The following is a 15,000-nucleotide window of genomic DNA, read 5'->3' on the forward strand; positions in this document are numbered from 1 at the left end:
ACGCGACAACACTAACATTTGCACCGGGACACTGCAATGTAGCTCCGTTTGACTCATCAAACAAAGAATTTACACCGGTCGTGTGAATTCACTGTTTGCCTCCTTTGCCAAACAAACCAACCTAACCCTCATCAAAATCCACGTCTGACTCGAAGAGGCCCTCTACCTCCTCCAAGTCAACAACTAACCCCTGATCATCGTTTACACTAAAGCTACACAAAACACCTTCATGATCACTAAAATACGTGGGCATCACTGCACACTCCACATTATACTGTGTTGTTTTAACATAAACGTGATCAATTAGTGTCCCCTTCTCTGTAGTTTCTTGTGTTACATGCTGACTAAATCCTTTTTCTCCCATAAATTTGCAAATTGAGGATGTTTTTAAAATGTTCTCATTGAAATCCCCCACTATTACAATTGTGTTACTGATTGGATGTAACCAATCAAGTAACTTCCCCAGATTTTGTTTGAATAAAGAAATTGGATAACACGGTGGACGATAAATTACTGCCAATAATATGTTGAATTTGTTACACAGGCACACCAAACACTCCAGATTCAAATCGGGCACCTGCAGAATATCACAGTCCAAATTGTCTACGCTATACAAACCAACTCCACCGTGTTCTAGGTTCTTTAGCTCTACCAATTTGGGGTTACTGCTGCTGTAACACAAGCCACGAGGACGATTGTGGAAAGTGTAACCTTCAATTTGGACACCGTCTAATGAAGACTGTGCAGTGAGCCACGTTTCTGTCACAGCAATACAGGTAAGCTGTAAATGCTGCGTGCAAGACACCAAATCTAACATGTGGCGACCTAAATTTTGAACGTTCATTAAATACACAGAGAAACTGTGTGCATTTAATGAAGGCTCTGGCTGCTCAATCAAAAATGGAGGCATGCTATCCAAGGCCTCCTTTATGGCGTCCTTGCAATAAATTGCCCTCTCTGTAAAATCCTCGATGATCAGTCCAGACAAGGCCCTAACGCGACTAAGCGCTACATATGCCTGCCCCGGTGCAAACACCCTCTTCAAAGACACTACCGCCTCGTCCACAGTGAGTCCTTGCACTTTGTGAACAGTGCAAGCCCACGCTAACCTAAGAGGAAACTGACGACGCAAACCGCCACGCTTGGTGGCTCTATCCTCCTCTGGATCAATGGCAGTAGACTGCAGGCATTCTACTGCTGCATGTGCACGGTTTTTCCTCCTATCTGAACCAATTTTCTCATCATCAAATCTAACATACACGGTGAGAGGAAACGTGGAATCCTCTCCAAAAACTACCTGAGTAACCGTGCCACATGCTCCATTGACCAGGCCGTCCGCAACATCCACGTTCTTACATAACATGACTCGCGCGTTCCTCGCTATACACAACGTCTCCGGTAGAGACGTGTCCGCCGCAACGCCATGATGCCCGGGCATCCGTTCCAAATTCCCTGTTGTCCTGTTAGTCACAAAATCCTGCGCCTCAATGGTGACATAATCAGGACAACAGTCAAACAGATAATTTAGGTTGTGCTCACTTACTTGCCTATTCGTCGCAAAGATATGCAAGGCTGAGCTCACCTCGCCGGTCTCGCGCATCTTCAACATTTCAATGTCGCTATCTAACATTGGGGTGGCCCTGGAACGCACTCTTAACCTATTAAGCATCTCAGCAAAAACACTATCCTTCTGTCTAACTATCTTTTTCAGCTCCACGATGCTGAAATTACACCACAGGTCCACACCAACAGGACTACTATACAGAGGCTTCCCTTTAACGGGAGGCAACTGATAGAAGTCCCCGACAGCTATCACGCTAACATTACCAAACGGGGAAAAGTCGCCTGTCTGCTTAATCTGCCTTAATCTACCGTGGATATAAGCCAACAAGTTGTGATTAACCATACTTATTTCATCTATAATTAAAATTTGGAGGTGACTTAATTTGGCGCGCAAAGAGTTTAGTTTATCTTCACCCAGAGGAGTGTAAGGTAAACTAGCCTGTTTGCCAATACTCAATGTGTGATGAATTGTTGCTGCATTCAAATTATATGCAGCTATTCCTGTTGGAGCAGTTAACAAAACACAGATATCGTCTGGTTGATCACAAAGCGTTGACAGCAGCCGCGCTGCTTCATACTGGATAGCCCTAATTAAATGACTCTTCCCCGTCCCTGCACCACCTGTCACAAACACACGCAGAGGCTCTGGGTTTTTACCCATCACCTTCTGCAAGCACCACTGTCTCACCTTATAAAATACAGCAAGCTGTGTCTCATTCAGAGACCTAACTAGTGCCAAACCCTCAGTTCTAGATAAAATGGACCTGTTTCTCTCTAACTGCGCTACCTGTCTGCCACCAACAATCAAATCCGGCACATTCGCCAACGACTCAACTAGCTGTTCCTCAGCTAACTCACCTTCCCGCTGCTGCCTCATCTCCTCTAAACCCTCAAGGCGTTCCGCTTCCTGTTCAGGACAAAGCTCACCCCAGACATCTTCATCTACACCGTTGTTTTGCGCAGCTATCTCCTGAGCTAACTCAAGGTGAGGACAATTGACCTCAAACCTTGCCCTATTCTCATCGACAACATCACTAACCGAATGTACAGAGCCGTCGCTAAACAACACCTCACCATCGTTATAAAACTGCTCAAACAGCTCAAAGCCTTCAGGTTTGAGGTCTGAGTCAGTTCTATAAGGAAGAAACAACTGCAACAGGCTCTGAAAATGTGCCTCCTCCTCTCTATCCAAATTAAAACGCATGTATCGCACCACTGCAAACTGAGTGCGTGTTCTCCTAAGAATGAATCCTAAGTCATTCTTCAGTTCAATCCTGTCTTTAGACATCTCATTTTTGCTGAGAACACGATACTCAGATGCAAAGGTAGCCATACACATGTTATCAAAAACGTCGCTATCAGGCCTATTCCTATACCTATCTACTATACTAATCATAAACATATCCTCCTCCCGTAGATCACGGGAGGCGGCCATCTGCCTCAACACACTGAGGGGCAAACTCATCCTAACTATTCTACTGCCTGTCGGCACAAACACAACCTTCCTGGAACACTCCCTAAGGTGCATGTTCGTTAGCCTATACACCGCCTCCTGCGCACAAACATCCCTATTGTGTAAATATACACTGCCCAGCTTCCGCAGGGCTTCTTTAGCAGAGAGATTCCCTTGTTTTTTTGCTTCTTTTTGGGCATTAGTCAATAGGAGGCCAATTTCTCTCTCTGCTTTCGTAATATACGATATTATGTATATTACTACTGCGTAGGCGTCGGTGACAAAGCTAATGTCCATGTTAGCGTTCCAGCACTTCAACAACTTCTTGCTATACTGATTGACCCAAACCTCGTTCACCCCTCTCCTATAAACTACCTTATGTTTCTTCTCTAAACGCCTATAAGCCATTTCAAAGATTTCCTGATTTATACGCAAGCTACAAAACAACTCCTCTACACTAGCAGGAGGCACATCACGTTCCACAGCTTTCTTAACAGCCTCAAGAATTTTGTGTGCAAACTCTTTAGGCATCCTATCCCTATCCTCAAAACATTTACAGGCTGGCTTGTTTTCTGAATTAGATTCAGCCTCACCTGTCTTCTTGTTCTTATCACACTTGCACTCCCGCATTCTACAGATGAATGTGCGCGCAGAAACAGGTTTTGGAAAATTGAAACGACACGTCGTTTTGTGTTTTCTGCATGACTTTGAATGTCGTTTGGAATGTGTTTGAACAGATGACACAGTGTCCAATAGTGTGTCATCATCTGAGGGTAGCTCACATGTAACGTAGCGGTCGATAAACTCAACTACCTCCTCATCTGTGTTTTTATCAATTTGGGGAGCACCCTCGATCCAAAATAAACAGTGTACATGTGGTGAGCCTCTCTGTTGAAATTCTACCCTATAAAAGTAATCGATTATTTTACCGATAGGTTGACAGGGAGACATGAGAACCTCTTTCAGAAAACAATGCCACCTGTAGTCAAACATTCGCGCCGCGGTCACAGGATTACGTCGCAACAACGCGCACCTATCTGCCCAGTCCAAATCCTCTACCGTCTGCGATCTGCCTTCCTGTTTCAGGATGCTGGTCAGAAGATTCTGCCAGCGCATATCCGCAGACGAAAACGAACAGAACCACGTCGGAATGCCTAACTGTCGCACACAAGCCATCACGTCCTTCTGGACAGACTGCCAGAAGGCCGGAGTTCCTCTGATGGGTTTAAGAAACCTAAACCCATCATCACACGCCAACAACTGCTTCAAGGCGTCCGCATCTGCCAACATATCCTCACTAACACGTTGAGGCCTCTGACCTCCTTTATCCTTACGCAACGCGACAGAAACACTGGACACAACCTTGTCCAACTCCGACACGTACTGCGCAAAAAATATATACTCTACATTACGCGCAAAACGACCGTCGGCATGCATAATCCTATTATTAAGATAACGCGCCAACGTCAAGTCGTGCCACCGACCATCGTGAAAAGTCTTACCACCCGTGGGAAACAACACCGGGAAACACTTTGCCTCGTTCGTGTGGTCAGAAAGCATTCTTACCGGACTATTCCCTTCTGCAGGCGCAATATTCAAAATATCCTTAAAATACTGATCTAAAGCTTCCTGACCAATATCAACAGGCATAAGACAAGTGTCCTGAAACATGCAGTGCTGTTGTCTGTCATGTAACAGTTCATCCTGTCCTATGTCTGCTGATTCCGCTAGCTCACACATTTCAGACTGAACCGTAACCTGACCTAACCTAACTTCAGCCTCATCCTCACTGCCTGACTCGGCCTCTTCCCTCTCCCTATCTTCCTCCCTAACAAACTCGTTTACCCAATCCTCATTAAACTCAATGTCTCTATAATGAATATTTGTCCTCTTTAAATACTCTAGCGCCTGTCTTACACGCAACGTATCGACAAACTGGTACTCGTAATGCCCTTTATATGTGAGTTTCCGCTTCAGCTTAACCTGAAGCAGAGACCCTTCCATGCTGGAACGAGGCAACACATTCACAGTCTGAACAATGTTGGCTGGAACACATGTCACTGGTCCATGTACTCCATTCTGCCCACCTTTAGGCAGTGCCAACATTTTCATGAATGGAATGTGTAACGCAATAAGATGCTGTTCTAAACTATTCAAAGATCCCAGTTCAGCAGGAATGGGATCAAGCTCCAAGTTATTAACCCAGCATTCAGCTGGCATCTCACCTGAACTAAGCTTTCTATCACACGTGTAACAAATCCACAAATTACCGCGCGATGAAACCAACAAACACGGCGCAACACACTCACCACTACACCTATGCAAATACTGCTGGCCTATACACCTATCTGCCACAGCCGCTGTCGCTGAACTTTGCCTATAAGTTTCCCTATCACAGCTAACCACCTGATATCTAAACAACAACCTATGACACACACAGCACACAAAATCAGGTCCATCTCTGACCTTTCCTAAAAACTGCTCCCTAACAAAACCAAAATCTTTCGACTTCTCTACCTTCTGCTTTCTGCTTAACATCACCCCTGAAGTAACTTTCTGCTTATACTCTAAACTATCGCGATACTTTCTCTTACCTCTCTCAATATGTTTCGCCCTGTACTCAACGCTGTCCCTATATTTGCCCAAACTCTTGGCCTTAACTCTCTCCCTGTGTTCTATGCTGTCCCTATATCTGACCACCTTCTTGGCTTTCTTTCTCTCCCTGTGCTCTACGCTGTCCCTGTATTTGACAAAACTCCTGGCTTTAACACTCTCCCTGTACTGAATGCTGTCCCTGTATTTGCCCAATACCTTCGCCTTAACACTCTCCCTATGCTCAATGCTGTCCCTGTATTTACCCACACTCCTGGCCTTAACGCTCTCCCTATGTTCAATGCTGTCCCTATATTTGCCCACACTCCTGGCCTTAACACTTTCCCTGTGCTCTACACTTTCCCTGTATTTACTAACACTCAACTCTTTAACCCTCTCTCTGTGGGCCAAATTCTTACAATAATTCCCTACACTCCACAACTTTGCCTTCCCCTTGAACACTACACTTTCTTGATAGATCTTCCTAATTCTAATCTGACGTTTCTCCCTAAGCGAAATATCCAACTTTTCCTGTGTCCTTTTTTTCCTCCTCAGATACTTGGACAGAGACTTTCTACCTGACACTAACTCCCTAGCACCCTCCATAACCTTGGCACAATTCTCTACACCTACAACAGAACCAACTACATCACTACACCTAACCGCTGTGTTGTCACTAACTACAACATCCATCATTCTAGACCTAATGCTATAATCTGCCACTTCCCTAACTTTACAGTACCCGTAACAACTATGCAGTCCAGGCTTACACACACAAACTACATTCTCAAAATGCCGCCCCATGATATTCTCTAAGTAAATACACTCTACCGACAAAGGCTGACTGCTACAACTATACCTCAACCAACGTCCATCATGGAACGTAAACACACTAACGCCTAACCAATCGGCTGTTGCCTGAATTTCCACCTCTGTGGCCCAACTGCCGACACGCCTCATCCTGGACTGCTCAATGTACTCTAACACAGAGGAGTACTCAGTCCTCAAGAGACTCTGATATCTAGCCGTGTTCCTTTCTAACTCTTTACACACAGCTAACCTAATCCTACGATGGTGCTTCTGAGAACCACTCACAGCCTGAGAGATGGCTCTGAAGAAGCAGTTCCCATCGGTCACAATCCTCTCTTTGCTACAAGGAACACCCAACAACCCCTCCTCTGTGGCTACCGGACTAACCTTCACGCAATCGACGTTTAACTTTGTGCATAAAGCACGACAAACATCTAAGCCGAGGGGATGGAAGACCAGTTCTTCGCTTCTCACCTCGCTAACAAATTCGATGTCCGAATTGACCTCTCGGACATCGAAACTCTTGGATTTCTTCGACATACAAGTGCCGGAAGAAATGACACGCTTTCTGCCATCGGTCACCGTTGGTTCTGCCGCTGAACCGCTGCTCACCTCGCTGGAGAAACTAAAAACAGAAATGCCAGACAGTGCCGGACTTGCGGCAATGCTGACACCACACTCAGGCACACAAACGCCTGCAGACACCTCACTTTTTCTCCCAGCCTCAGTGAGCACACTAGACTCTGGTGCTGGAGCAGCGCTCATCCCAGTGACGAGACTCTCCACAGACACACCAGACCGCGCTGGACTTGCACCTGTGCTGACCGTGACACCACACAGCTCAAAGAGCTTCTCCCTCGAACGGAGACTGTCGGCCAAACGACAGATGTAGTGGTGCAGGTCGTCCAGACACGTGAAATGCAGAACCACGCTTGTACCGTTGTGGTGTAACAAGCCAGTGCTACTGCGTGAGTGACTGTCGACCACAGCGAACCGTCCACCCTCACGCACGATGGCAGTGGTGTTTCCGCACATTGTCAAAAGACATGTGGTGTATTGACTGAAGATTCTCTCCAGTCCATTACGCAAGCTGATGAATACACCGAAATCGATGTATTCACCTTCGGTCACGCCTACTTCGCCTAACACCGTGTCACCAAAACTAAACCTAAACAGCTCTCCGTCTAATTCCAGCTGCTGTGGCAAATCTGGCACAGACAGCAGATTAGACACATGGCTGAAGATGTTGAGGTCACGCAAACTCGTGTACAACTCATCACCTTCAACCAACGCGCGATCCAGATCCAGCCTGTCCCACGAGAACGCGCTCCTCACCGTGTGTTTGGCTAAGCTGACCAAAGCTATAGCCATACACTGCACTCCTCCATACACAAATCGGGCATTTCCCTGATGAAACGACCCGCGCACAACTTTAGCTAGCCTAATCCTGCTGCTATCTATGTTAGACCCTGTTGCCACAGCATTAGCGCTAGACTCTGACTGAACATCACTAACACAAACAGAAGGAACAAAAACAGCCTTAGCTTTGTCGATCTTCTGTCGCTCCTCTGGGACAGCAGGGCCCGCTGCGGCGACCTCCTCCTGACCGGCGACCACCCCCGGCACCTCGCTGGCCGACTCCTGGGCTGTCGCCTCCACCTGATAAAAAAAAAAAAAAAACACAGCAGTGAGATTTTGGCAACGAAATGTCGTTGCTTGGCTTCCGGATTACAGCAGAGATGGAATTGTGGGACCGTTTAAAAATTAAATATCGTCTATATAACTAGTGCGATATGGTCTATATAACTAGTGCTAAAAAACAAGAGCTAAATAATAATTAGTGCAATTGAGAGTAACTAGATAAAACAGAATGTAAACAACAGACTAAACAGTGTAAACAACTGAATAAACAGTGTAAATAATACTGAGTGCAATTGAGAATAACTAGATAAAACAGAATGTACACAACAAACAAATATGAAAACAGGAGAACCATTTTCCTGCTACCTCTCAATGCTAACTCACATATTATATTTAAACAAAGACAAACCTGCTGCACCGCTGGTCTGGGCCCGGAGGCGGACACGGTCCCACGGGCTGGTGAAGGTCTCGCCGGCACCTAAAAAAGATGGGGAAGAAAAAAAGTCTCATTTACATAATGCACTCATTCACTCGGGTTCTGCACGTTATATAAAGTACTCTGCAGCACCTCCGGGACGGCCGGGCACGCTGCGGCGAGCTCCTCCCGGACGACGACCACCCCTGGCACCACGCTGGACGACTCCACCTGACACAAGACAAAAAAAAAAAAAAAATCAAACAAGGTTTCACTAAATCACAGGAGAACCATTTCCCTGCAACCTCTCAAAACGATAACTCGCATATTATATTTAAACAAAGACAAACCTGCTGCACCGCTGGTCTGGGGCCGGAGGCAGGCACGGTCACACGGGCAGGTGAAGGTGTTGCCAGCACCTAAAAAAGATAGGGGAAGACAAAAGACTCATTTCAATAATGCACTCATTCATTCGGGTTCTACACGTGTTATCAAAATACGGCAAAAACAATCCACATAGCTCACATACTAAACATGATACCAACCTGCCGCTTTCCTCCTCTACGCCTTGTGGCAACACCTTTCGGCGAACGCCTCACACGGGAAGTCTAAAAGAAGGAAAACAAACCTTGTTAAATGCAGTCTTAAATTCAATTTTGTCCAGGACATACACACCTACAATAGACTTTGCAAGCACAGAAAAAAAAAAAAACACAACAAAAGATCTATATGTATAATATAAAGGAAAAAATGTAAAAACAGTTGGTGGATGAGGAATGCGGATGCCGAGGGGAGCCACATGTACTGGAGCAGCCTGGGACCTGAGCCACACAACCACCAGCAGCATGATGACCTGACTCAAAAAGACACAGCACGCACTCAGAAAAACTCACAACCATTCACACACACACTCACACAGAGACAAGGGGAAACATCAGAGGCAAACCCATTTAACATTTTATAACTTAACAGAAACACCTTAAAGTCAAAACTAATATAGAACACTTCTTAATATATAAATGTAATTATCAGGCAGTTTACCTGGCCAGCTGGCAGAAGTGAAGTGACGTCGCTGTCCGAGGATGGCGAAACCCTCTCCATGGCCTCCAGGATGTCGCCGCTGAACCAGACGGGGTTGGACGGGAGGACAGACTCTTGCACCGGAGATGCTCGAATCTTAAAAACCACAACAAAAAACAATTATCACCATTAAAAAAAAAACACACACACACACACACACACACACACACACAAAATAAAGGCATAAAACCAGAAAAGATGTACAAATGTACAGCCAGAAAATGACTCAAACACATTACCTTGCCCTCCTGTCCGACGACGGTCCACTCCAGTGGGTTGCGGTGACGAGCCGCGGGGCTGTGTCCCGTCACGACCAGCACGGGGGAGACCCTGGCACGAGGCGATGTCCGGGGGGGCACCGAGGGAGGAGGAGGAGGAGGAGGAGTCAGCTGGCGGACCGCGGCGTCCCACAGGGCCTGGACGAGGATCGGCGTTCCGTCGCTGTCGCTGAGGTGCACCTGGAAAACAGTGAAACGCAGAACACATTGCGCTCAACTTGTGTATCGAAAATGGAAACCTTCAACTCCTCCATGTGTCATGTCACAACAACAAAGTATGCTGTACTTACACCGTCACGGCTCCACAGCTCCAAACGGTCCAGAGGGAGGTGCTCTGCCACAGACACGTATGGGAGACCTGCCGCAAAAGTGAGAAACATCATACATTCTGGTAATAAATACACTGATGTAAAACATATGAGGTTAGGTTTACGATACATCAGTTATAATCAAACTGATGACCAAAACTAAGACGTACCCATGCGTGCTGCGACACGGCGGAACTCCTGGCGGAACAGCTCCTGCAGGCCAGGCTCGATGTTCAGGCGTGGAGGGAAGTCCAGCACGAACACCTACACACACACACACACACACACACACACACACACACAAAAAAATCACGTTTAGAATCACATTTAGGTTTCTAAAAAAACACATGTGAAAACACACGCTTACTGTGACAGCACAGGACAAAACAAATACTGCCAACTGCAAATTAAACACACCTTCGCCCAGCGGTTGCAAACTGTAGCCAGGAGAGCACCGAAGTCCAGCGACGCCTCTCCGATGTTCCTGCTGGCTGTCAGGTTGTTGCTCGGGGCGAGCACACACACCACGTCCGGGGTCCAGGGGAGAGCGGCGTGGGACACCTCCGTCCTCAGCTCTGCTGCATGCGCACCTGGAACAGAGAGAAAAGAAAAACACAGAGGTACCTCTGGCATCGCGACGATCCCATCCACCATGGCCCGCAGGTGGGAGTCTCCCACGACGAACACCATCTGCAACGACAGAGACACGGCTTTAGAACATAGACACCCACTTCTTACGACAAGCACTGTGTTTCTGAAAAAGAAAAACTAATACCTTCTGGTCCGGCTTCTGGGCAGGAGTGACCAACTTGAAGCTGCGCTGGGTCAGCTCCGAAGTCGGCCATCTCCGCACGCGATGGCGGTACCCTGTACCGCGCCCTGTGTGGTTGACAACAAAGTTAAGTATGATGACACAAAATTTGTATTTCCTCAAATAACATTCAAACTGTGTCAGTTAAACATTAAAAAAATAAACAAACTGTTTGATACTTACGAGCAACGAACTCGGGGACAGGCGGCTGGGGGGTCCATGGCTGCGGCTGCGCCATCCTCCGCTTCTGGGCCTGGGCCCGCCGGTGGGACTTGGCACGGGGCATCTGGAAATGAAAAACAAACAAACAAAAAAAAATAAAATAAAATTTCCTCCGAAGTTCAAAGAAACTTTAAAAATCTGTGCCAATCATACTCACAAACAATGCTTTCCCAGACAAGGTCAGCCTTCAAATACACAAACGTTTCAACTTACCTTGGCAGTGCGTGTGTTTGTGTGTGTGGGTGTGTGTGTGTGTGTCTGTGTGTGTCTGTATGTGTCTGTGTGTTGAAGGAGTGCAAATATGTGTGTTGATTAACAATTAGTTATGTGTGTGTTTTTAAATGGAATAAATGTATCTGTGTTAAGTGGTTCTGGATCAGACGATCACAGATGTAGGTGCAGGTAGCTCGCCGGTCAATCGCAGGTCAAACGCAGGTCAGTCGCTCTCAATCGCAGCCAAAGCAGGACAACACCAGATCTCACAACCAATCGATATCAATATCTGTAAACAAAACATGTTTGATTTAAACATTACTTGTCTAGTAGAAAAAAAAAACAACACATTTAATTGAACAGAAAGTTACTGAAAGCATCCTGAATACACTTGGCTGTAGCAAATTTTTAGGTTTTAATTTTAAATAAGGTCTTTCTCTCTATAAAATGCTTAAGACACAAACCAGCATCCACATTGTGTTCAAGTAATCGAAAGAAAATGGCCAACAACACGACTGTGCTGCTCAAAACAGAGACACATCTTAAGAAAACCTTTTCCTCTCAAAATCATAATAAACCAGCAAACTGGCATCCTAATTACATTATTTGCTTCCTCATTACACAGAAAGTGGCTGACACAACATCTCACAGCTTAGCCATTTCGGTGGAAACAGACACACCCAACTAAATACATCACAAACTACAGTTCCTGCATACAGCAAAGGACACACACGCCCGCATGAAAAAAAAAAAATTTACAATTATCAATATTGAATCAAATAATTTCCTTTTGTCTCACAAGGAAGACCTTCTCTTACAATCATATTGGACCAACCACTGACACAGCTATGCCTATGACACAACTATTTGCTCTTTGAATGCACACAAAAGCCACACACACTCAACTGAACTACATATATCAAAACACTTCCATGCAAATAAAACCTTATATAAACCTACACAAAAAAAACACATGCACCTATTCATCATCAAAACAAATAACTTTCCTTTTTCACACAGCAAAAAAGTCTTCCTCTCAAAATATTATTACACCACACACTAGCCCAGCTATGACACTCTACACCTGCTCTTTGAATGCACACAAGCCACACACACTCAGCTCAACAACATATATCACAAACTCAGTTCCATGCAAATAAAACCTGATATCAAACTACTAAAAAGCACACACACCTGCAACAACTCATCATCAAGTCCAATCATTTTCCCTCTTCACACAGCAAGAGAAAGTTTTCCTCTCAAACCAAACACTAGCGCAGCTTTGCCTATGACACAGAAACACCTGCTCTTTGAATGCACACAAAAGCCACACACACTCAGCGACATACATCATAAGCTTAGTTCCATGCAAATAAAACATGATAGCAAACTACAAAAAACACACACATAGCAGTTTTCATCATCAAGTCCAATAATTTCCCTTTTCACACAGCAAGAGAAAGTTTTCATCTCAAAATCTGAACCACACACATACACATACACACACACACACACACACACACACACACACATACACTAGCAAAGCTATGACTGGTGTACATTCAAAGAGTAGATATAGCTCTGTCACAAAGCCACACACACTCAGCTCAAGCACATATTACAAACTCAGTTCCATGCAAATGAAACCTGATCTAAAACTACAAAAAACAAACAAACAAAAAAAACATGCATCTATCATCATCAAGTCCAATAATTTTCCTTTTCCACACAACAAGAATAAGTTTTCCTCTCAAACCAAACACTAGCACAGCTTTGCCTATATCTGCTCTTTGAATGCACACAAGCCACACACACTCAGCTCAGCAACATATATCACAAAATCAGTTCTATGCAAATAAAACCTTGTAACTACACACACACACACACACACACACACACACACACACACACACACACACACACACACGAGTGAAATAGTTTTCCTTTGTCACAGCAAGAAAAAGTTTGCCTCTCAAAATCTTATGGAACCACACACTAGCACAACTAGGCCTATGACACAGCTTTTCTTTATATGGGCACAAAATGGCCGACACAATGTCTCCCAGCTAAGCTACACAGAGCTAGGCCTATGACACAGCTTTTCTTTATATGCACACAAAATGGCCGACACAATGTCTCTCAGCTACACCTGCTCTTTGAATACACACACACACACACACACACACACACACACACACACACAGGCCACACACTCTCAGCTCAACAACATATATCACAAACTCAGTTCAATGCAAATAAAACCTTATATCAAACTACAAAAAAAGAACACACACACAAACACACACCAAGTCAAATAATTTTCATTTGTCACAGCAAGAGAAAGTTTTCATCTCAAAATCTGGTTGAACCACACACACACACACACACATACACACACTAGCAAAGCTATGACTGGTGTACATTCAAAGAGCAGATATAGCTCTGTCACAAAGCCACACACACTCAGCTCAACAACATATATCACAAACTCAGTTCCATGCAAATAATACCTGATTTAAAACTACAAGAAAACAAACAAACAAACAAACAAAAAACATGCATCTATCATCATCAAGTCCAATAATTTTCCTTTTCCACACAAGTTTTCCTCTCAAACCAAACACTGGCACAGCTTTGCCTATATCTGCTCTTTGAATGCACACAAGCCACACACACACACACAGCTCAACAACATATATCACAAAATCAGTTCTATGCAAATAAAACCTTGTAACTACAAACACACACACACACACACACACACACACGTGTGAAATGATTTTCCTTTGTCACAGCAAGAAAAAGATTGCCTCTCAAAATCTTATGGAACCACACACTAGCACAACTAGGCCTATGACACAGCTTTTCTTTATATGGGCACAAAATGGCCGACACGATGTCTCTCAGCTACACCTGCTCTTTGAATACACACACACACACACACACACACACACACACACACACACACACACACACACACACACACACACTAGCAAAGCTATGACTGGTGTACATTCAAAGAGCAGATATAGCTCTGTCACAAAGCCACACACACTCAGCTCAAGCACATATCACAAACTCAGTTCCATGCAAATAATACCTGATTTAAAACTACAAACACACAAACAAACAAACAAACAAAAAACATGCAACTATCATCATCAAGTCCAATAATTTTCCTTTTCCACACAAGTTTTCCTCTAAAACCAAACACTGGCACAGCTTTGCCTATATCTGCTCTTTGAATGCACACAAGCCACACACACACACAGCTCAACAACATATATCACAAAATAAGTTCTGTGCAAATAAAACCTTGTAACCACACACACACACACACACACACACACACACACACACACACGAGTGAAATAGTTTTCCTTTGTCACAGCAAGAAAAAGTTTGCCTCTCAAAATCTTATGGAACCACACACTAGCACAACTAGGCCTATGACACAGCTTTTCTTTATATGGGCACAAAATGGCCGACACAATGTCTCTCAGCTAAGCTACACAGAGCTAGGCCTATGACACAGCTTTTCTTTATATGGGCACAAAATGGCCGACACAATGTCTCCCACCCAGGCTACACAGAGCTAGGCCTATGACACAGCT

At 44.8% G+C, this 15,000-nt stretch overlaps 1 protein-coding gene and 1 long non-coding RNA gene across 2 annotated transcripts in view; both read right to left on the reverse strand.

The window, feature by feature from the left end:
- The window catches only part of LOC115355892 (uncharacterized), an 11,295-nt gene extending 1,209 nt beyond the window's left edge, over nucleotides 1-10,086 (reverse strand). The window contains exons 1-9 of the mRNA XM_030046814.1: nucleotides 10,072-10,086; nucleotides 9,794-10,012; nucleotides 9,516-9,650; nucleotides 9,016-9,082; nucleotides 8,825-8,889; nucleotides 8,628-8,705; nucleotides 8,469-8,537; nucleotides 4,785-8,077; nucleotides 1,583-1,721 (exon numbers count right to left, since the gene is read on the reverse strand). Of these exons, the coding sequence (XP_029902674.1) occupies nucleotides 1,583-1,721; nucleotides 4,785-8,077; nucleotides 8,469-8,537; nucleotides 8,628-8,705; nucleotides 8,825-8,889; nucleotides 9,016-9,082; nucleotides 9,516-9,650; nucleotides 9,794-10,012; nucleotides 10,072-10,086 (4,080 nt within the window). The remainder of the gene's footprint in view (nucleotides 1-1,582; nucleotides 1,722-4,784; nucleotides 8,078-8,468; nucleotides 8,538-8,627; nucleotides 8,706-8,824; nucleotides 8,890-9,015; nucleotides 9,083-9,515; nucleotides 9,651-9,793; nucleotides 10,013-10,071) is intronic.
- A 61-nt stretch (nucleotides 10,087-10,147) lies between these two features.
- On the reverse strand, nucleotides 10,148-10,578 carry LOC115356534 (uncharacterized). The gene is made up of 3 exons (XR_003927984.1): nucleotides 10,558-10,578; nucleotides 10,311-10,404; nucleotides 10,148-10,190 (listed from the first exon to the last, which is right to left on the reverse strand). It is a non-coding gene; the product is annotated as an uncharacterized LOC115356534 (long non-coding RNA).
- Between the last annotated feature and the right edge of the window lie 4,422 nt (nucleotides 10,579-15,000).

The sequence above is a fragment of the Myripristis murdjan genome, chromosome 24 (assembly GCF_902150065.1).
Source record: "Myripristis murdjan chromosome 24, fMyrMur1.1, whole genome shotgun sequence".
Classification (NCBI taxonomy): domain Eukaryota; kingdom Metazoa; phylum Chordata; class Actinopteri; order Holocentriformes; family Holocentridae; genus Myripristis; species Myripristis murdjan.